The sequence below is a fragment of the Loxodonta africana genome, chromosome 10 (genome assembly GCF_030014295.1).
Source record: "Loxodonta africana isolate mLoxAfr1 chromosome 10, mLoxAfr1.hap2, whole genome shotgun sequence".
NCBI classification, from domain to species: Eukaryota; Metazoa; Chordata; class Mammalia; order Proboscidea; family Elephantidae; genus Loxodonta; species Loxodonta africana.
The window spans coordinates 93,369,762-93,394,847 of NC_087351.1; the positions used below are offsets into that span (position 1 = coordinate 93,369,762).

The following is a 25,086-nucleotide window of genomic DNA, read 5'->3' on the forward strand; positions in this document are numbered from 1 at the left end:
AAAGTGTGAGGAGGCCAATGCCATGTGCATGCAGGGGTTGGGAAACAGGGGCAGGTGGATAGGAAGGTGCTAGAAAAAGGAACAACAGGTGCAAAAGTTGTGAGGCAGAAATGGGCTTGACATGTAAGCAGAACAGAAATAGGGTCAGTATAAAATATATCTAGAACATAATCCTCAAGGTTGAGAGGAGAAATAGATGAAGTTAGAGACTAGGCAGCTGCCAAATAGGGAATGATGTTATAAACTACGGTAAAAAAAAAAAAAATTGTAGGGTTGAGGCAGGGTAGTAAGATGTTATTTATGTTACAAAATGACAACCTCAAGATGCTGAGGGATGGTTTGCATTCGCTTAAAGTAAACATAGGGTTGTTCCCCCATGCTCCCCAGATAAGCCACACGTTTTGCAAGTGAATCTCTTCTACATTAAGTATGGATCTACAGGCTTCTTAATGTCTATGAACATAGGTTTCCTCATTGATACATCAGGAGTAAATGGAAGATTAGCTGAGAAATTACATGTCTACCACAATGCTTAGCATGTGGTAGGTACTCAGTAAGTGTGAGAACTCTTCTCATTTACTTTCCTTGTGCTTAAAAACTCTTTCAAATTCATTGCTGTTGTTTGCCATCAAGTCAGCCCCGATATATGGCAACCACATGCACAACAGAATGAGATGCCGTCCATTTCTTTGCTGCCTTCATGATCGGTTGAGGATCAGACTGCTGTGATCATAGGGTTTTAGCTGGCTGATTTTTGGAAGTAGATCACCAAGAGTTTCTTCCTAGTCTCTCTTAGTCTGGCAGATCCACTCAAGCCCATTCAATATCATAGCAGCACACAGGCCTCCACTGATAGATGGATGGTGGGTGTGCATGAGGCGCACTGGCTGGGGATCAAACTCAAGTCTCTCACATGAAAAGCAAGAATTCTACCACTGAACCACCAATGCCTTACTCCAAATTAACTAATGGGTGCCAAAACTGTGGGAGAAGGGGGGCAAAAAAAAAAAAAAGCTAGAGCCATACAATTTTTTTAATATAATTTAGTCTAAGCAGTTGAAGCCAAGTACCTAACCAATTCAAACTCTATAGTCTGAATGGAAAACAACCATGACCTGAAAAAAATATTAACTAGGCTCTACATTACAAACCAAAGACAATACAGCTATGTACTCCAAAGAATAAACTCTGTATTTAATAGCCACTCAAATCCTCAAACTCAATCTATACAACAACAGAAAAATCTAGGTAAAAAAGGTAAATAAATATTCTTGAAATGTTCTTCCTTCTAATTTGCTCCAGTTATCTTTACCTACTAGCCAGCTTTATAAATAATTATTACATTCAACCTTTTTTAAAAAAAAGTAGAAAATTCAAATGAACTATACCTATGCAAATAATTTTAACAGTCCTTTAACTTCCCTTCTTGTATTTTGATATTGTGGCTATAGTCTTTATTGTAAGATGCCATAAATCATTTTTTAGATGTATAATAGATATTTTTCATAAATAAAATTAATATTACAATATATAAGCTTCAGTTTACATTCATCATCCTAAATCTCCCAAAGAGTTCCCAAGAATCCTGGCAACCATCTACAGATGATTCTCGCATCAAGGGAATGATGAGACAAAATACCGGCCAATATAGAAGACTTTCTAAATATGTCCAATATGGTAGCCATGAGCTACATGTGGCAATTGAGCACACGAAATATGGCTAATTTGAATTGATATATGCTGTAAAGATAAAGTACATGCCACATTTCGAAGACTTAGTATGAAATTTTAAGAACTGTAAAATATCTCAATAATTTTTATATTGATTACATGTTGAAGGTCTTATTTAGGATATAATGGATTACATAAAATGTATTATTAAAATTAACGTCATACTTTCTTTTTACCTTTTTAATGTGGATTTGAAATTACTTCCGTAGCCCACTATATTTCGATTGAACAGCACAACTCTATAATATTGTACATTTTTAATTAAATCACCATTGTGTAAATCTGTTATAGAACAAGTTAGGAAATAACAATAATTGAGAATAAAAGTAAAAATGAATGAATGAATGAATGCATAAGTGGAAAAATTAATAAATAAAGCTCACGATAGACTATCTTTGGTTAAATCATTTCATAAAATTACTTAATAATTGTTTAAGGGAAATCCTACACTTAAATAATTTAGTAAACGCCAAAGTTAGTATTACATTTTGTTTGATGAACGGACATGTATTAAATTAAATGCCTATCAGTCACACCTGTGCTAGGTCATGATACACCAATATACGTGGTTTATAGTTTCATGGAAGGATATAAACAAGAAAACAAGTGCAATAAAATGTTTTTGGTTTTGTGAGAAAAGCATCCAGTAGTTCTCTACAGGAAATGCATGGGTCATTTGTCTTGTTCCACAGCATGAGTAGTGCTATTGGCATTTAGTGTCTGGAACCCAGGATAACCAAATGTCCTTAATGCACTGGAGTGCCCTACACTATGAAGAACTGTCCAGTTCAAAATATTAATAGTATTCCCACTGACAGCCACCTAGTGTCACGGCACATGAGAGACAGAGTCACCACTGCAAAGTACAACACAGATTTAGTGATTGTTTTCTGATATTGGTTCCTGAACAGTGAAGTAATTCTACAGCCAAATAGAGAGCTCTTCCCAAGAGTACAATCAACATAAGATTACACAAAACCATCTCTATTCTTTGGTGTCTTAAATACATACACATACACAAAAATGTATCACACGTTCACATACATGTGTATGTGAGGGCGTGTGTGTTGGTATAATATATGTGACATTCTCAGTAAAAAGTAATAAGTTACTTGAAGTATTTAACAGTATAAACAGAATTTCCATATATATAGAAAAAACTTTTTTAAAATGTTCGAGTTTATAAATATGTTTGCAATAATATTATTTTTGTTATTGAAACAGGAATACCAATATTGTCTTTCTTATCTGATTCTCAAATGACAAACAAGCAAAGAGGAAACAACAACAACCTTCTGTCATTTGACAGCCAGAGAGGTCACTCTTTACTTCTTTTAACCATTACAAATGATCTTGCCAATCTAGAACTGTAGGGTAAACAAAAGATAGTCATTACTCAACAAAAAATGGCAGAATCCTTAAGGAAGAAACAAGTCAAACTAATCTAAATAAGAATTAAGGTATTCACTTTTGGTAACATTTAAGTACGTATGAAATCCCTAAAAATGTCATACCTCAAATGTCAAATCTGCTTACCTCTCCCACCCGAACCAAAAAAAGATCCTTTGACGAACTTACATTCTAGAATCTTACAGCACCTTGAGGCAAGAGAAATGTTTTAATCCATACTGAAATCTAGCCTTAAAAATAAGGCTAATGCCCTTTTCTAAATGTCTTACTATATGACTTAATTACATCTATAAGAAGCAAAAAACTTTGAACCATAAATTATGGAATGAAATCTAGCAAAATGGTAGAATAGTGTCCAAAAATTGATACCCTTTTTGCATTAAAATATTCAGGGCTAATTATGATTTTAGCACTTGCTTTTATCCTTGCTTTGTTCATTGGCCAAAGTTAAACACTTCTCATCTCCTTCAATGAAAAGTGGAGCCATTATGTTCCTGGAAGCATAAGCAGTGTTCCTTAAAGCCTAATTTTAAGGTCTTAATTGGCTGAGGCAATGTGAGACCATACAAAGCCCACTTCATAGAGAAGGGCAAGATTGCCAGGTCACTTGAGAACAGATGAAGAGCTAGCTGGAAGCTATTGCCTCAATTTTACACAGTGTTCTGGAAAGTTTTACCAAGCAGTAACTTGCACAGAATGGAATATAATCATCTGTCATCACAATACAGAACCCAGAACAGTTGAAGTTAGCTTAAAAACAAAAGAAATAAAACACAGAAACAATTATGAACACTTAATAATTGAATATCATAACAAACCAGGCAAGCTTGATAGAAATTGGGCACTGTGATTTGTCCACTGGTGTACTCTTGATTTCAACTACTTGGTTACATCTTCAATAATGTCTATGTCCCGGCGACCATGTGTTCACAGTTCAAGAGGGTTGCTACTTAGTAACACTTTTGTTCATTTGGTAGCAAAGGACCTACAGTCAAGCCTGACATTTGCAGAGCTGAGTAACCATCCATCCATCCACTCATTCACTCACCCAACATTATGTGTTATGTGATAAAAGACACTTAAGACATCGAACAGAATTATCCTGTCACTGGAGCAGTCCATTTCTTAATAATAATATTATAATTATTAATAATTCATCAACATACACATTAAACAAGCAGTCAATTTAGAACACATTTTAAGTAAATTAATTTCTTTATCATCAACTTTAACTACTGACGACAGGTTCCAAAAACAAACAAAAAGCCCAGAGCAAATTTTTATTTGTGAAATTTAACACTCCATGGAAAAAGGTAAGTTAAATATCAGAATTAACCTATTAGATACTTTTTCAAAGATTTTATACCTGCATTAACAATTTAAAAAAAAAAAAAAACCAAACCTAGTTCCGTCGAGTTGATTCCGACTCATAGCGACCCTATAGGACAGAGTAGAACTGCCCCATACAGCTTCCAAGGAGCGCCTGGCAGACTCGAACTGCCGACCCTTTGGTTGGTAGCCGTAGCACTTAACCCCTACGCCACCAGGGTTTCCTAACAATAAAAACATACTAAAAAAAAAGATATCAAATGGCATTTCACACATTTTGCATTGATAACAATGACTTATTAGTATGTAGTATGATTCTACGTACTAGACAGTGCTCACTAGAAAATTCAGACACTTCTTCCTTGGAAATTTCAGTAAGTTGCTTATAAATTTGTTTTACTTTGCTGCTATAAAACAATACAATGAGAGGCTTAATGTTTTCTTTCAGTTGGTTCTCCATGCAAAGGTTCAATGCTTTAATTATTTACTCTTTAGCTTCCGTAGTGTTTGCTCTTTTGTTCTTTCACTCATTACTCAAAAACTATTTATTGAGCACGTAATATGTGTCAGTTGCTGGGAAGAACAAGAAAAATCAAGGTGCCTATACTCCTGCAGTTCCACCTCCATCTACCTCTATTAACTCATCTAAGATGTTTGTTTCTTTATCAACCACTTGAATTCAATTCTTAAGTCCAGATTTACTCTATTTCATTCTTATTTCCCAAGGCTCTTTACTGCGGAAAAGTTTACTTCTCATTTATCTTGATTATCGATTCCAGAACACATGTTGTTCCCTCTTTTTCAAATTATCCCTGCCAGGTATGACCCACAATTCATGAAAATTGAATATACAAGCAGGAAAAGTTTTATAATTCCAAGAATTATGAGAGAATTTTATACAAGAGGAAATTCACATGGATCAGAGGATATGTAATTCATAATCAAAATTCAAGTATGAAACTGAACTAAATATGTGAACTGAAAAAAACCACTGCCTCTCCAAAAATAACTCTTTCCCAATTAATGCTCTAACCATTCATTTATTCTTTTCCTTAACCTCGATAAAAGAAGAGGGGAAAACAAGAAGGAGGTACTATCCATAAAAATAATTATGAAAATTCTATAAGAACCTTTCTGTAAGCATTCAGCACACATCTCCCCCTTTTCTTCCTAACCTCCATTCCTCAAAGTACAGGTGCTTCCTTCCCTTCTAGAAGTTTAGAAACCCAACAGACATCTTCCACTTCATATTACCATACAGCTGTGATGTGCCCGTGTTCGCCAAGGCAAGAGATGCTTGTAACATCTGACTAGTTTGCGAACATCCTATTACCAAAAGTCACAAAGTTTTTTTTTTTTATGAGTGCTACCATAATCGACCCAACGGCAACGGGTTTACCATAAGCTACAATTGTAATCCCTCAGGGTGCTTATAGCATGCCATAGTCATAGAAGAAGGAGTGATCCCTTCAGAGGCTGATTCTTTGGAAGCATCAAACCTACATGAAAAAAAAAAATTCTACGGCCAACCACAGGCACTCCATCAATAACTCCTCCATTCTGTAAAACACGCATTTCTATCTATATAATCCTTCTTATAGCTTTGTACATAATTTGTTGGCTAAATCCTTATCTGAATTAGAACTTTAAATTCTCTTAATGTAAAGTATGTTTCTTTCCCATATGGCATCCAGTGGAACATGCACACTCCTAACACTAATAAGTAATCATTGAAAATGAGTTGCTTTTGGCCTACGAATCTTGAGAAAAACAAATATTGCATTAGCACAAGCTGAACTTTGGGAGAAAAATGTAAACTATACAGCCAACTCTGTGCTATCCAGGCATGGAGCTCACTTACTACTTTTGCCAAGGTAATAATATGAATAAATGGATATTTCAAAGTGAAGGGGGAGAAAGAAAGTGAACATAGTTTAGTAATCATATATAGCTAATTTTTTATCAAATGGACTTCGGGACTGAGATGCTGAAATGTGAATAAAATATCCGAGAACTAGGAATTCAAAAGCAGGGGAAGGAGGTTTCAAGGTGCTCATGGAAGAAGAATGAACCCAATAAGTAGTATATAAAAATTGCAAAGGAAACAAGAAATTGAGATAGAACTAGAGTTGTGGACAAGTAAAGATGCTTAGTCATCTGGACATGGTTATGGAGGTGTAGAGACGGAAAGACCAACACAATACCACCATGAGGGAGCTCCGATTAGTTTACATGGAGACATGCACCAGAGGCCAAGCAACATTTACTTCTTGTCTAAAACTGACCTTACAACACGAATTACAAAGACATAAGGTTGCAATCTAACTTGAAGAAAAAATCCTGAAGAAGTAGCATGGCCCATTAGTTTAACTTGGAATAAAGGTCAATTTACAGGAAAGTTTTAAAAGTTTTCTAAAAAGCTCTTCGTGCAGAAGCCTGAGGATGAAGTATAGATATCAATCACAGCCCACTCCACATATCAGAAGCAGCAACACAGAGGCAAAAAGAACAAATCCTAAAGCCACCCTTTGCCAGAAAATACAACCTTTCAAATGTCTGCTCCACATATTCCAAAAAGAGTGGGAAAGGAGGTATAGGCCAACATTTCAAACGCAAGGGGCAGAAAGATACTACAAATTCTTATTCACGCTTATTCATAGTGCATTTAAATCAAAGCCCTTTCTTATTCTCTCCTAATAGTTGACTATATTATCCTCAGTCTAGGTTAAGACAAAGCCAGAAAAAAGTGATAATTTTCTGATTTAGGTAGAAAATTAGTATAAACATATATGCAGACATCAATACTGAAGAACAGTATAAATACACTAGACCAGAGTTCGATTTGCTTTGATTTCTAACTGGAATGTAAATACATATCTGTTCTCCTTTAACAGTTTATTTTTCAAGAACAATTTTTACAAGAAGAACTTTTATTGGGAAACAGGATATCTCGGTGAATCTCCATTTGCCTCTCCTTTCCTTCCTTAATGAAACAAATTTAAAGAGTAACCAACCTGGGCCTCACTGATGTGAAGGAACGAGGGATCCTGTTACTGAGATATAGAAGGCTTTGGCGTGTACACACCAAATAGCCATAGCCATAGCCATGAAGTACCTGGGGAGCAAGACGAGTCCCTTATTTAAATACCGGCAACTTGAGATTAAGGCAAAATAAGAAAATGACCTTCCCTACTTTTCATAATTATTAGCATTTCGTTGCAACTAAATCCGATGACAGACACAGATGCCTCTCCTTCTGGAGATCTTTAAAGAAAGAAATCCTTCTAACTGCCAAAGAGGTTCCAGTTTCTAGTAAATTCATAGTTTCAAAGTATTCTCACATCTTAGCTAAATCCTTCCAGCTGCAGTTTACATCCCGTTTATCAAGATGAAAATTGCTTCTCTGTTAAGGTTGGTTGGGTCATCCTGTAGTCAGAACAGAAGCAGGTAGGGGGAGATCTTAACCGGAGCACAGCAGCTATCACAGAGCCAGTGCCAGCTGAGGTGCTAGTTAGTGGGAGATTTGAGTGTTTTAAGGTAAATAAGGAAAGAGAAACTGGATCATCTGCTACATGTACAGTTGTAATGACCCCAATGAACTTTGAAAGATCTGAGGAGAACCAAATTCCTATGACAACAAAAACAAGAGAAGTTAGTCGGAAGGAATAGTGTAGAAATAGTTGTCCCATGGGATTTATGTGAGTGGCTGTGAAAATTAATTGGGTGTCCTGAAAACTATGCTATCCTTTAAAACCACTCTGCATTTTAAATACTCTTCAGAAAGATGTGCTCTTGGCTGATTGATTACGTAGTAGCATCAGTTTTGAGGTGGAGGCATACATAAGAAAAGCTTTGATCTTAGTTTCCTGTTCATGGGAGGGAGAGGTTATATTTTAAGGTACCATAACCTTAAAATTACTTGGGTCTTGAGGTTAGATGCTCCTGTAAGCTATTCAGAAATTACAGGCTATCACATAACAAAATGATGCAAAAAAAAATCTTAGAAATGCCAAAGCTCTCACAACCAAGGAGTTAGTATCTGAATACCAATGCTGCTCATTTTTTTTTATAGTTAAGCATTTCTAGCAGTTTAGTTATTATAATAGCCAAAAGGACTTTAAGATTTTTGAAACAGCAATTTTCATTCTAACATCCCTAATAAAAACATGCTGTCTTTACAATTTCAAGACAATAGAGATCCCAATAAAATGAAGACAAACAGGTTGGTTCAAATTTGCAACGCTTATGGAGGTTGACAGTATTGCTGATTCACTTTGATATGTGATCTGGTGGTAGGTACAAAGGCTTAGATTTCACAAAGTTCTCTCTCATCTGTAATTCAATTCACTATCCAATCTTGGAGAAATACCCTACCCACACTTGCCTCCCAGCTTCTGCTGCCTCAACTGTAGAAAAGTTTAATGATCCCACTAGGATGTTTAAGGATTAAATGAGGTGATACATTAAAAAAAAAAAAAAAAAACCCTGCATATTAGCACGCATTCATTCCCCCAACAGCCAACTCAGAAAATGAGGGTAAACAGCTGAATGGAAAGACCTAACATCACCTGTATGGGCCTATGGCTAGGCAACTTTTCAGAGTGTGACATGATTAAGAAATTGCTTTTAGGGCAAATATTGTATAAGACCACTATTATAAGAACTCGAGAAATAGTTTAAACAGAGAAGAAAATATTCTTTGATGGTTACGAGGAGGAGGAGGGAGGGAGGGTGGGAGAGGGGTATTCACTAATTAGATAGTAGATAAGAACTACTTTAGGTAACAGGAAAGACAACACACAATACAGGCGAGGTCAGCACAACTTGACTAAACCAAAAGCAAAGAAGTTTCCAGAATAAACTGGACGCTTTGAAGGCCAGCATAGCAGGGGCGGGGGTTTGGAGGCCATGGTTTCAGGGTACATCTAAGTCAACTGGCATAATAAAATCTATTAAGAAAACATTCTGCATCCCACTTTGGACAGTGGCATCTGGGGTCTTAAACACTAGCTAGCGGCCATCTAAGATGCATCAATTGGTCTCAACCCACCCGGACCAAAGGAGAATGAAGAACACCAAGGACACAAGGTAATTAAGAGCCCAAGAGACAAAAAGGGCCACAGAAACCAGAGACTACATCAGCATGAGACCAGAAGAACTAGATGGTGCCCGGCTACAACCGACGACTGCCCTGACAGGGAACACAACAGAGAGCCCCTGAGGAAGCAGGAGAGCAGTGGGATGCAGACACCAAATTCTTGTAAAAAGGCCAGGCTTAATGGTCTGACTGAGACTAGAAGGACCCCAGTGGTCATGGCCCCCAGACCTTCTGTTGGCCCAGGACAGGAACCATTCCCAAAGCCAACTCTTCAGACAGGGATTGGACTGGACAATGGGATGGAGAGGGATGCAAGTGGGGAGCGAGCTTCTTGGATCGGGGGACACATGAGACTATGTTGGCATCTCCTGTCCAGAGGGAGATGAGAGGGTGGAGGGGGTTAGAAGCTGGCGAAATGGACACGAAAACAGAGAGTAGAGGGAGGAAGAGGGCTGTCTCATTACGGGGAGAGCAACTGGGAGTATGTAGCAAGGTATATATATATAAGTTTTTGTGTGAGAGACTGACTTTATTTATAAACTTTCACTTAAAGCACAACAAAAATTTAAAAAAAAAATTGCTTTTAAATACCTAAAGTCCAAGCTCATTAGCCTCAATAGAAAAAAAAAAAAAGCAAATCTGTACTCTTTCATGACTGACATGATGAAGTAGTTACCTGATCTAGAAAAGAGAATTAATAAAGTCTCTACAAATTGTATTAGGGAGAACTTGAAGGCCTTTACTCTGGAAAGATATATAAGGGGAACAGTTTCTTATTGCCAAGTATCCTAGCTTCAAAAGATGCAATAGATAACAAGTCAATAAAGGGCACACTAGAAATAATTTGATAAGGTAATTTTAGTTGTTGTCCAATGCTTCATATTTTTCCACTGCCTTAAAGATGCAGAAATAAAAATAAATATTGATATGCGTTTTCTTTTTGATTGGTAGAAGAAACCTAAATGTGTAGTGTGGATATTATAAGGAGGTGTGGCATTTATTGAAGATACCATAATAAATGGATAAAGAGGTAGGAGCCTAAATTTGTGCTACCCATTTATCCATTCTTCCATCCCACCATTCACTATCCATCCACCTACCCACCACCTAAACATTAAAGAAATATGTTTATTCCTTGTTAAACACCAAACATTGTGCCAGACGGAATGGGAAAACAAGGGTCTATAAAACAGGAGACTGCAATTTAATATAGATTAAAAAACATATATGCTGATACTCTGAGGAAAAGGCAGTCAGTTGTCAAATGTCATGTAGTTACATCCAAAGGTTTTAACAGTACAGAGGTGGTAAAATGACCAATTATCTCTGGTAACCGGTGATAAGAAGAGTAGAGTAAATTCATGAAAAGGGGGGGAAAAATGGTGGGGCTTCTGTTAACACTTTGAACTTTATTTGCTCCACAGTAGGAAAGGCACTGGAGGTTTCTGAGCTGGGGGGTGATCGGATCAAAGCTGTGTTTAATGAAGATTCATTCATATGGCAGAACTGGTTAGAACAGCAGGTTGCGTGTATGCGTGTGTGTGTTCTCTGAAGAAACTGCTGGGTGGAGGTCAATTGTGGGGTGTGTTGCAAGTAATTTATTATAAAAAATGCAAAACCAAAGTTTGTGAATGATTTACGTTTCTCTACTAATTAGAGCATATTCAAGGTTATCCCGCTGAGATGTGACCTTAGACGTACCCACTGGAGTGTGCCCGCCCAGGAAAGTCATCTGTCATGGAGCCGTGGCAGGCACATAGGTGAAGACCAGTCAAGGAAGGCAAGGCCTACAGATTAGGAAGATCCTGCAGTGAAGGAGCTTTTGCAAACCTTGGAGGTTGAGGTACTGAAGAATGAAGTAAGACGGGGTGGGATGGAGGTGCAAGGAAGGACAGCGGAAAACTTTGTAACGTCACTGGTCGCCAGGACAAGGAAGTTGGGGAATGTAATCCTTCTTCCAAATGGCAAGTGTAAGGATAGGCTTTAAATGCTCTTAGGAAAAATTTCAAATTAATAAAATAAGAAAAATTTCCCTACAGTTTCAAACTGAAATTTCACAGCTATGAAACAACATAACTTTATATACAATATATTGCCACCACCCATTTTAGATTATTTCCATATTAAATTTCACAACATGCATATATTTATTCCCAGTAGCCACATCTGGTATCTAAAGCATTCTGGATCCCACCTTAATCTACAACAAAGAACACTTGAACTTCATATGCTTAAGAATTCAGTCATATATTGAAAGTATCTCTTAAAGGCACACCAGTCATCTGAAAATTGGGTGCATTTTAGGACAGAGATAACTTTATTACATTACTAAATGCACACAGCATCAGGTCAATCGGAACCTGTTTGCTTCAGCTCCAATTTCCTTATCTTATTATGCTCCAGCCAAGGTCTTTCCTACCTCAGTCCTTCACAAACATTGTTCCCTCTACCCAGAAAGCTGTGCCTGCCACCCCTCATGTGGCTAACACCTATCCAGGCTAAGGTTCCATATCCACGTCACTTTCTCAGGAAACCCTAACTTCAACCTCTCCTTCACCCATGATCCCACAAATTTAGACAACACAGCCTATACTGGTACGCCCAGTGTAGACACAGTAAGCATTACAGTCCTCCATTGGACACAGTAAGCACAGTGCGTAGGTCCTATGAAAACACTTAAACTAATTTTAAGATCGGAAGAGAAAAATGCATATAACAATAATAAATATGTAATAATAAATCCAATCTGGATTATATTCATCTTCATATTAAAAAAAAAATTTGTTGCCATCGAGTCATTCCAACTCATGGTTATCCCATGTGTTACTAAGTAGAACTGTTCTATAGGGCTCTCTTGGCTATAATCTTCATGGGAGCAGATCGTTAGGCATTTCTTTGTGGCACCACCAGGTGGGTTCCAACCACCAACATTTAGGTTAGTAGCAGAACACAAACAGTTTGCACCACCCAGGGATCTTCGTATCAATATAGTCAAACAAAAAAAAAAAAATTTTTTTTTTTTTTAATGGAGGAAGAGACTCACAAAGGCAGAAGTATCTAGAGTCTACACAAGTCATAATGGTTAACTGCCTTTCCAATTATTGTAATTAATTACTATGTAAATATTTTTAAATACTTCTCTCTACCACCTGAGTATAACTTCAGGAAAAGCAGCAAGGACTGTGTCTATTAAGTTTACTACTCTGTCTCCAATGCCTGACACATAGTACTGGACACATGGTTAAAAACAAAAAAAAAACCACTGCCATCGAGTCAATTCCAACTCATAGCAACCCTATGGAACAGAGTAGAACTGGCCGACAGGGTTTCCAAGGAGCAGCTGCTCAATAAATACTGAATAAATGAACACAATAATGATGGTCCTTTCTTACCTACCTCACAGAACAGTTTTGAGACTAAAAAAAAAAATTGGGGGGGGCGGGGGGAGGGATTCAAGCCCTGTTCAACTCTTTTGTTAAGTGGGCTGGTTATTTTAACATCTCTGTGCTTGTTACCTCATCTGTAAGACCTGAGTGAGACTAATCCCTACTTTACAAAGCTGTTGTGAGGATTTAAGGGGAGAACCCACACAGAGCTCTTAGCCAAGTGCATGGCACATCGCAAGTGCTCAGTGAATGCTAGCTACTAATAGTATCTTTAAGGTGCTTCCTTGTTGTTGTTCTTAGGTGTGGTCGAGATGATTCTGACTCATAGTGACCCTATGTACAAAAGAACAAAACAAGGGCCAGTCCTGTGCCATCATCACAATTATTGTTATGTTTAAGCCCACTGTTGCAGCCACTGTGTCAATCCATCTCGATGAGGGTCTTCCTTTTATTCAATGACCCGATATTTACCAAGCATGATGTCCTTCTCCAGGGACTGATGCCTGCTGATAACATGTCCAAAGTATGTGAGACGCAGTCTCGCCATCCTTGCTTCTAAGGAGAATTCTGGCTGTACTTCTTCCAAGACAGATTTGTTCATTCTTTTGGCAGTCCATGGTATATTCAATGTACCTCGCCAACACCATAATACAAAAGCATCAGTTCTTTGGTCTTCCTTATTCATTGTCCAGCTTTCGCATGCATATGAGGCATCTGAAAACACCATGGCTTGGGTAAGTGGCACCTTAGTCCTCAAAGTGGCATATTTGCTTTTTAACACTTTAAAGAGGTCTCTTGCAGCAGATCTGCCCAATGCAATGATTTGTTGACTGCTGCTTTCATGGGTGTTGATTATGGATCAAAAGTAAAATGAAATTTTTGACAATGTCCACCTTTTCTCCGTTTATCATGATGTTGCTTATGGGGCCAGTTGTGAGGATTTTTGTTTTCTTTATGTTCAGGTGTAATCCATACTGAAGGCTGTAGTCTTTGATCTTCATCAGTAAGTGCTTCAAGTCCTCTTCACTTTCAAAGAGCAAAATTGTGTCATCTACATAACGCTGGTTGTTAATGAGTCTTCCTCCAATCCTGAAGCTGTGGTATTCTTCATATAGTCCAGCTTCTCAGATTATTTGCTCAGCATACAGATTGAGGAAGTATGGTGAAAGGATACAACCCTGACGCACACCTTTCCTGACTTTAAACCATGCAGTATCCCCTTGTTCTGTTCAAACGACTGCCTTTTTATCTATGTACAAGTTCCTCATGAGCACAGTTAAGTGTTCTGGAATTCCCATTCTTTGCAACGTTATCCAAAATTTGTCATGATCCGCACAGTTGAATGCCTTTGCATAATGAATACAACACATGTAAACATCTTTCTGGTATTCTCTGCTTTCAACCAAGATCCATCTAACATCAGCAATAATATTCCTGCTTCCAGGTGCTCTTCTGAACCTGGCTTGAATTTCTGGCAGTTCCCTGTTGGTGTATTGCTGCAGCCGCTTTTACAATTACCTTTATTGTCTTAGAGGTAGGTAGTCCCTGGAATCCAGGGATCCCAACTTCCCACTGCACCCACTGGTGTTGGTCATTTGTATATCCCCTGAAGCGCTGACTTCTGGCTTTGTGTCTACTAAGTACTTAGTGTATATATGTGGAATTTATTTGAATTGGGGAAAGAGAAAAAGGGATTTCAAGGTGGTTTAGGAGCTAGGAAAACTCCATCTTGCATCAACTGAGCCATATAGCCTTTCAAAGCCTCAGTTTTCAGACCTGTAAAATGGGAAAAGATCTTTGTGATCTCTGAGGACACTTGAGCTGTAACACTGATTACCATAGGGAGGTCTTTACGCTGAAACTACTAAATACAGATGGTGCTTAGTTGGGATTTCTTTACAAAGAAGCGTTAGGCAGACCCAATTCCCTCCCTTCCGCCCTCACAGCCCAGAGGATTCCAGGAAGGCTATGGGTGGGGCTAGAACAGGGCTGCCAGGTACTTTGCAGAGCCCATGGGGTATGTGGGCAGCAGTAAACACAGGTTGACAGGAGACACCCCAGATGAGATAATGGGATAATGCAAAAAAAAACAACCAATTATTAATGGCACTGTTCATTTCTCAAAAAGATCAAAGTTCACATTGAAAAGCAAAATACCTGGTCTATGTTTTCATTTCTCACCAATATAGGAAGGATTCTCATTCCTATAAAATATGTTCTCACTGACTTTAGATTTAATTGCATGCTTCTACTTGTTTACAGAGAAAAAAATGAAACCTTGATTTTTTTCCTCAAAAGCTGTATAAGAGTACCTACTTCAGAATTAAACGAAATAATATATTGCTTAAGGCACTTAAACTGTGTCTGGAATATACCAATAAATGTTAACTCTTATTTCCTAAAACCATTACTAGAAACACTGTCTGTTATATTGCTTGTAGAAAAATCTATATAATACATTCCTTTTGAATTTAGTTTCCAGAATAAGTTTGTTTCTCTTCAGGAGTTTGCCTGCTTCCTTAAATAAGATAATAAGAACAATGTAACCCAACATTTTTCCCTCTTAGATGTCAGGAAAGTCAGAGCTAAGTTAAGTGATGTAACATAATGACTGCTTCCAGATGCCTGGAATACTATTTCTCTGTTCCCCCAATTTTTAAATTTCCTTCTGTGTGCCCTTTAACACTGTTACAATGCAAAGTGGGGTGTGAATACAATTTAAAGTATGTCTATATATGAACAAAGCACTTACAAATGTCTACGACAATATGAGTTATGTACATTTCAGGTTCATTGATGATGCACATAACTTTAAATTTTCTTGCTATATTTAAATAAACAGAAACAAATATGTATACATAGATTTAAGGAACTTATATTCCCTTTAAAAATACCATATTCAGGGACTCAGATTATTTCTTTACCTGAGTAGCCCGCTTGACACTTCCTAGTCAAGTGTACTTTTGCTACTAACCCTCTGCTTGCTAATAAACCTCTGCTGGCTTGGCAAAAAATAAATAAATAAAATATTCCACACCTTTTTAAGACCTACTTCAGCTCTTCAAGGTAAAATTAAGTTGCCTGAAAGTCATATATGTATATCCCTAACTTTCTGATAGTAGGAAATATCTAAAGATGGGTTTACGTTCCCAAAGAGTCTCAAAGAGGCTGGAGAATTACTTAATATATAGGGAATAAGTGGCAAAGAAACCACTGCAAATCTCTAATTTCATGATTTTATTGGTGTATTAGTTTACTATGGATGCTGTAACAAATTACCACAAACCGAGTGCCTTAAACCAACACAAATATATTACATTGCAGTTCTGTAGGTTAGAAGTCCCTCTCAGATCTCAATGGTCTAAAATTAAGATGTTGGCAGAGCTGTGCTCCTTTTTAGAGGTTCTGGGGGAGAATCTGTTTCCTTGACTTTTTCTTCTAGAGGCTTCCCATATGCCTTAGCTCATGGTCCACTTTCTCTGTCTTCAAATCCAACAAAAGTAGGTTGAGCCCTTCTCATATCACATCACTCTGACATTCTCATCTACTTTTTCTTTCACTTTAAAGAATACTTTTGATTACATTAGGTCCACTTAGATATACAGGATGATCTCTCCATCTCAAGGTCCTTAACTTATATCTGCAAAATCCCTTTTATCATGTAAAGTAACATAGTCACAGGGGCTGGAGATTAGGATGTGGACATCTTTGGGAGGTTACTATTCTGCCTACAACAATTGGTAACTGTTATGCAAGCAACAAAATAGTAAAGATGAACTGTGTTCATTATGATAAACCAATAAGAAGACATTCTTTGCCAAGAATTATTTTCTCAATGAATAGTCAAAATGTACAGATTTTCCTTCTACAGTTGTTTTAAGGTAGCACTGATATAAAGCTTAAAAGAGCCCAAACACAGCAAAAATATGCTTTGAATTCAATGAAAGCTACCTACTAGCCTAAAAACTCACATCAGATCTATTTTAACATACGCACTTTGCCTATCTTTCTCCCTGAGAGTACACATGGTTTGAATTCAAGTAGACCAGCTTTGCTGAACTATGAAACAGATATAGATTACACAGATAATCTATGACAGAACAAGAAAAATCTAAGAATTGATTCACATAATATATTCAACACTTCTGAATTTTCCATCAGAATATAGATGCATGCCCATGCAACACACATTCTGAAGAGGAAAAAATGTAAACTTCAAACATATGAGCTGTTCATTCAATCAGTACTAGCCTATTGCCAACTGAGTATATTATTGGAAATACTGAAAACATTTGTTTCTAATAAGTTCAGCCAAAAGAAGTAGCACAAGCATTAGGCTCATTAAACAGTGGGGTGGGAGACAGAAAGGAAAGGATGGAGAATAATTAGCCATGACTTTTCATTGCCATTTACTCACTAACAACATAAATGTCAATTATACATTCAATCAAAGTTGACACTCGCAGAGATCTGTGTATCAAGAGCCCTGGACATAGCATTAATTTATTTACCCATAATTCTGATTCTAAAAACACCCAACCAATGGAGTTTAATTTCAATCCCTATTAACCTAGGCTAGATTTCAAGTTATAACATAAAACACATGAGAAACTAAATTATTATAATGAAACACACATGAGCAAAACCATAGACTAAGATTAAAATATAAGACAAAATTCTGATTTTACTTTAATTTTTTTTAACCGGTTGCCACTGAGTTGATTCTGACTCACAGCAACCCCCTGTGTATCAAAGTAGGACTGTGCTCTGTAGGGTTTCAACGGCGATTTTTCAGAAGTAGTTTGCCAAGACTTTCTTCCAAGGCATCTCTGGGTGGACTCAATTCTCCAACCTTTCAGTTAGCAGCCCAGTGCATTAACAGCTGCACCAGCCAGGGACTCTAACAGTGGGCATAATTGTAAAATCAATTGTTGCTTGATAGTTTTTTAAAATGAATCATACCAAAAGCCTGAAAATTAAATAAGAGATCATTTCTTATTAAACAAAATAACTGTTTATTGAGTTTAAGTAATTTTAAAAAATATTTCATTATCTCTACTGATCAGCATCACCAAACTTCTGAACAGCTGGTGACAATGAAAAAGCGCTAAATAGATGTTTAAAAATTAACTTAGAGATCATCCCTTCAATGACTTCATAATATTTAAATACTATGTTTCAATATGCAACAGAAAAAAATGGCTTATCCTTGTTATTGGACTAAATGACAACGACTAGTACTTCCATAAGTAATATGGTCGTCAGTAAATCTTTCAACGAGACAAACCTGAAAACCTGCTTGAAATGATATGGGGAATAAATAATAGGAGAATGGGTGGGTGGCTAGGGAAATAAATTAATAAGTAAATAATTGGTAGAAACAAAAAAGAAATGATGCAATTCCATGTCTAATGGACAAAAAAAAAAAAAATGGACAGGTCAGGAAAAAATGCCTGTAATTCACGAGTCCCTCCCTTGATTCTGTCCTACAATGAATTCTAAGAAATTATCCTCTGCTCAGCCATCCACTACCAACTGCAGAAGTGCTACAGGGAGTTTGAGGAAGAGTAAGGAAAAAAACAGAAATCAGCTGAAAGGAGTTTCTCAGAACACTACAAACAATGAAATTAAAGGATGGAAAACAAAAAAACTGAGATCACCATTGGTAGATGCAGACAAACTGGGTAGACATGAACCTTTGGAAATGCAGTGCATTTTTTTTGAGTCAATGACATGAACAGCACAGCAATTTAAAAACATTGAAAAAAGCCTAAGTCATGTTTCTATGAATGAAAGAACATTAGAGGGGCACAGTTATAATAAAATTACTCATCTTTGGAGACTTTTTTAAGGCTACAACATTGAGTTTGTAGTATGCCAGATTCATCGCTAAGCTGACCCTCATGCCTTGGGTGACAGGTATTATCCCTTGGAAGCAGCTTGCAAAGAATATAGTCATGAAAACAATTCTACAACCCAGCATAAAACACCCAAAGCCTCTACTAAAACAACCCTCTAAAAAGTCTTAGATGGTAAATCCAATGGCTACACATTGTTCTTTCCATCCTTTTCCAAACAGGTATTAAGCAAACATATAAGACAAAAATCAACTGGACCCAATCATAGATGTTGAAAAGCTAGCGGCAAAAATAAAGAAAAAAAAAAAAAAAACCCATTGCCATCGAGTCAATTCTGACTCACAAAAAAAAAAAAAAAGAAAGTACTATGCAAATTATTGTGATAAGAAAAACTGCCAAAAGTAGTAGTATATGCAAAGTGCTAAAAGGGTTACGAAAACCCTGGTGGTGTAGTGGTTAAGTGCTACGGCTGCTAACCAAAGGGTCGGCAGTTCGAATCCACCAGGCACTCCTCGGAAACTCTACGGGGCAGTTCTACTCTGTCCCACAGGGTCGCTGTGAGTCGGAATCAACTCAATGGCACTGGGTTTTCTGGGTTAAAAGGGTTACAGAAGAAGAAATGCCTAACTCTTCTGCCTTTGTTCTTTTCAAGATTCATTTCTCCACCTTTACTTTGACCTCATTCATACTCGTATCTTCTGGGATCTTCCTATACCAATTAAATTTTCTTTCACCTGTTCAATCTCTCCCATCCCTGAATCCTTCTACTAGCACATATAATCATGTTCAAGTTTTTCTATAATCAGTTATCAAAAATAATATTCTAGAAGTTATATTCATGCTTCTCTTAAGGATAAATCTCAGACTTAGAGAACTGTAGCTTTCCACGTAGTTGTAATATTTTTGTTTACTTTTTTGGTATTCAAGTATTTTGAATTTTTTTTCCCATGTTATACTCAAGAGCTAACTCAAATCATATTAGGAAATGAGGGTGGAATAACTGCTAACAATGTTATAGTGTCCCTAAATCAATCAGGGAGCTCATGGAGAATATTATTGTGAAATGAATAAAAATGTAAATGGTTTAAATACTGCTACTATAAAATGCAATACGTAACTGAAATATTAGGAAAGACAAATACAGTTGCCTAATCCCAGTGAGTCTTAAACAAAATGTAAATCACTCCAATAAGATTACTTAACTTCTGCCAAACATTTGCTGATTTGTCTTTTGGTTATACAGCATTCGTAAGTATCCAAGTAAGTTTCAAACAGGGGGAAGAAAAAAGTTTGAGCCAAAAGTGTGCAAAGGACATCATCTTTGTCATTCAAAATCTAAAATTTTGGGAGAAGTTATGCTTCTGTTTTTAAGCTGATTTTTTTCATTAAATATTAATACTATGGCTTCTCTTTAACTCTACCCTTTTAATATTCTTATGTTCATCCTCTCATTCATTCACTTCAACAAATATTTGATTTGTCTTGTGCTACCACCCAACTATCAGTTTGTCATACTGTGGTGGCTTGCATGTTGTTATGATGCTGGAAGCTATGCCACTGGTGTTCTAAATAAGAACAGGGTCAGCCATGGTGGGCAGGTTCCAGCAGAGCCTCCAGAGTAAGGGAGAGTAGGAGCAAAGGCCTGGCAAACTACTTCCAAAAATTAGCCAATGAATCCCTCACAGTACCTACTTCTTACATACATAAGGCATGAGATTATTATTTCTCTGTTACAAAAGTTTGGGGCTTTACAACACATTTTTGTCTTCTATAATTTTTTTAAAAATGGGGCCTCTCTTTCTTCCACCAAATGGGACCCTATTCACTGACTTTCCCATTTCCCCCAATGGCATAACCATCGAGACCTTAAATTCTCCTGTCACGTCTATCCCTCTTTCACTTATACAACCCAACCCTTTGCTAAGTCCTCCACAAGACCTTTCATATTTGTTGCCTCTTTTCCAATTCCTTACCAATACTCTTCTTTTCCTTTTATGGGGAGTATTATGATCAGCTTTTAACTAGACTCATTCCCACATTCAATTTTAAGATTAAAAAAATCAGTTGCCATAGAGTAGACTCTGATGTAAAAGTTTCAAAATACATGAAGCAAAAAAAAAAAAGACAGAAAACCAAAAAAACTCACAGTGGTAGTTGGATATTTTAACAATCTTCTCCAGTTACTGATATACCTAAACCAAACCCACTGCCGTTGAGTTAATTCCTACTCACAGCAACCATACAGGACAGAGTTGAACTGCCCCACACGGTTTCCAAGGCTGTAAATCTTTACAGAAGCAGACTGCCACGTCTTCTCCCAAAGAGCGACTGATAGGTTGAAATTACCTACTTTTTGATTAGCAACTGAGTACTTTAACCACTGTGCAACCAGGGTTCTGAGTTATTGACATAAGGAGGCAAAATAATTAGTAGAGATGTTGAAGAGTATTAAACAATTTGACATGAGTGACCTTATAGAATGCTGCAATAAATAAAGAACATGTATTATTTTTAAGTGAACATGAAAATTAACCAAAATATATCATATTTAGTGCCATAAAAAAGTCTGAATAAATTTCAAATGAACAAAATCATATACACTATGTTCTATGACCACAACTGTACCAAGTTAGAAAACAATGATAATAAGATAGCTATAAAAATCTCCACATAACTGGAAATTAGGTAGTACGTTTAAAAAAAAAAAAAAAACCCCACTGGCCAAAAAAGAAATCACAAGGTAGATAATTTTCTAATTCAAACTAAATGGTAATGAAATCACAACACAGAAACATTTGCGGGATGCACCTAAAGTATTCTTAAGAAGGACATTTATTGCTTTAAATGCCTATATTAAAAAAGAATGGTATTAAAATAAATCATCCATCATAAGAAGCCAGAAAAAGAGCAAATGATACACAAGGTAAGTAGAAGGAAGGAAATAAAAATAAGACCAGAGGTGAATAAAATACATTAAAAAAAATAGAAAAATATTAAAATCTATTGTTTTAAAAAAAGAAAATAATAAAGCCCTTAGTAAGACTTAAAAAGAAAAAAAGGGAAAATACAAATTACCAATATCAGAAATATAAGAAGAGGCATCATTTTAGATACTACAGACATTAAAATAATTTAAAAGGGGGATATTATGAAAAATTTTATGCCAATGAATTAGACAGCTTAGGTGTAACAGACAAATTTCTTGAAAGACATATATTAATAAAACTGACTCAAGAAGAAACAGAAATTCTGAATAGCCCTATATCTATTAAAGAATTTGAACTAGAAATTAAAACTTTCTCACAAAGAATACTACAGGTCCAGGTGACTTCATTGGTGAATTCTATCAAACACTTAGAAAAGAAATAATACCAACCTTACACAAATGATACCAAAAAAAAAAAAGGAGAAAACACAATGGCCTCATAAATAATAGAAGTTACAAATACTACAGCTTACCTTCCAAAGCTTTTATAAGAGAGCTGACCATTCGAATATAAATATCTAAGTGTACAAATATTTGTGATTTTTTAACTACTTCCCACTGATAGTTTCATGCATTTATAATACACTACAGCATTAATTCCTTAGATAAAGAAATTATCTACAGGGTGACAATATGGATAATTTACTGAAAATAAAACTGGGTTGCAATTAACTGTTAATTAGACAGTAGTCTATAACATGTATAGGAACTATACAGTATTTATCTACCAAGTCCATAAAAAGATGCTATTGTACTGCCAAAAAAAAATACACGAGTAGCCTCTGACTTTCATTACTGTCGCAGTTTATATTTTTCAATAGCACTAGAGCAGAAAGTCTCCAAGTGCACCCTGGGGACCCTCCAAGACCCCTTAATAATAATTGTTCTCGTTGTTAGGTCCCATCGAGTTGGTTCTGACTCATAGTGATCCCATGTACAACAGATCAAACACTAACCATGTTTTTCACCTGTAATCACACATGAATATTTGCATTTTTCACCTGTAATCACTCACTAATGTACAGGTTTTCTAGCAGTTACATGACACGTAGTATCACAGAAAAAAAAATGAGACTCCAGCTGACTTCTTTCAAGCCAACAACTAAATTTAAAATGCAAAGCACCACTCTTTTTCAGTTCATTTGTTTGTTTTGGAGAACTGTTAATTTTCATTAAAATGTTTTTTATGTTAACATATAAACATGGGTTCATAATTGTTAAAGTGTATAAATAAATATTTTTAAAAGTCTGTTTTAAGTTTTAATATGCTAAATATTGGTAAACAGAACTCACATCAACAAAAACCCTTTGGTCCCACAAACACTTTAAAATTAAAGTGGTCCCATTATCAAACATATTGAGAATTACTGTGGTACAGTAATAAATAATTTCTAAGTGGTATATACGGGGAGAATAACACTGACTACTAAAATGAAAAACATACCATTTATTTTAAAAAAGGATTATCATATGTTAACATTTTTTTTAATAGAACACTACTTTATGCCTCTTTATGATTCTTACATTAATAAAGTTCCCCAATAAAGCAGTGCTCTAAGGCTAATAGAGCACAAGATACACAGATGATTCCCATACATAAATGCTGTTTTTCTTCTTCCTGTCATAATGCACCTCTAATATTACTAAACAATAGTTTTTCATGTCTCTTGTTAATCATTTAAAGTTAGGTACTGCCTACATACTAAATATATTTATCTCTGTCCCTCCTCTCCCAAATGCCCCTTCCCTTACTCTATTGTTTTCCCCATTGTGCTTATAACCTTCTGATAATTAACTAATCTATTACATTTATTTTCTGTCCCCCTACCCCAACATCGTGGGAGCTAAACAAGGGTAGGAATATCTCTTCTGTTTTATTCACTGATGTATCCCCAGCACCTAGAACAGTGCCTAATTCAACACAGGCACAAAATAAACATTTGCTAAGTGAATTAATGGATGTATTACTGAAGTAAAATATAAATTCTGGCATTTCACTGCAGGAATCCAAGCAATTCTTACCAAATGAACACCTGCAAACAGCCAGTAGACACAAGTGCTATATACACAGTGGGGACACAGTACCTGAAGGAAAATCCCCAAATAACTGCATGATAATGAAGGCCTCTCAGGCTACACAGTTTTCTCTTCTAGATCCAAAAATGAAGACAGACAAGGAGATAAGAAACAACAGACAAGGAAAGGACACTGGTTTCAAAACAGACAAAACAGGAACAGAAGCAGACGAAGACACCTTTATGTTTTCTTTTGTTTTGTTTTTCAACTCTAGGATTCAGTGAGCATGAACACAGAAAAATAAGAGTAAGAGTAGCCAACACACCTCTCTTCTCCCGATGTATTTCTTCTAGAAGTTGCTCCTGCCTTTCTATCTGTTCAAAAAGATATTGGAGCTCGCACTCCTTATTTTCAGTCATATCCTTGAGCTGTTGTCTGCACAGCATCAGCTGGTGCCGCAGACTTTTCTCTCTGCTTTCTCTCTCTTTCAGTTCCTCACAGAGCCACTGAAGTTTGGTCTAAAAAGCAAAATTTATACCTAATTAAATTTTTAAAGAGAAAAAAACAGCAATTAACATTATAAAACATAAGGAAGGAAATGAAGTAATGTCATGGTAACCTCAACAAATAAAGACAATAACTACCAAACTGAGGAAAACAAAACAAAAAATACTAACGATATCAATAATGTTTTCATTTACATATTGATATACATCAGTTAAAAGTTGGTAGAGAAATCAAGCCATGATTTCTTGGATTTTGAAAAAACATGAGTTATAGTCTGTCATCTTTGGCAAGGCACTAGTAAAGAAGAGCTTGGTTACTAAATTTCCAATTCTGCACTCTTCTGTGTTGTTAGGATCTTTAAAATGAGAATGTATTCAATGCATTACGTCGTAAAAATTACTCTAGACAACTTCACTACTGAATTTAGATACAGGTCAATTGGAAAATGATTCTAAAGCGCTACTCCTTAAGTCATTAATTTAACTGATATAAACTTGTCAAAACAAGAGGAAGCCTACACTGTCACTGCCTGCTTCTATATTAAAACTACGATCTAAATCAAAAGACTGTATCTTTTGTTCACCTCATCAAATCTTGCCATTTCCTCAGGAAAATTAAATAATAAGCTGGAAAGCCCCAGTGAAGTATATTATTATTGGCATTATGCAAAGGAAAAAGGAAACAGTTAGACCTATACCTTCTGGAAAAGATGTATTTTCAGCTAAGTTGTTTTGCTGTTTATATGGTACCTCAAACATACATATC

The 25,086-nt window shown here is 36.3% G+C and overlaps 1 protein-coding gene across 24 annotated transcripts in view; it reads right to left on the bottom strand.

The window, feature by feature from the left end:
- Positions 1-25,086, bottom strand: part of CEP128 (centrosomal protein 128) — a 554,311-nt gene that overhangs the window by 288,264 nt on the left and 240,961 nt on the right. For 18 of the 24 annotated variants that reach the window (XM_023546439.2, XM_023546440.2, XM_023546437.2 and 15 more), the window contains one exon: positions 24,140-24,332. The exons of 5 other annotated variants lie outside the window; for them this stretch is intronic. In XM_023546439.2, coding sequence (XP_023402207.1) covers positions 24,140-24,332 — 193 coding nt within the window. Of the gene's footprint in view, positions 1-24,139; positions 24,333-25,086 lie in introns of those variants that run through there. One more of the 24 variants, XM_023546449.2, reaches the window with a different exon arrangement.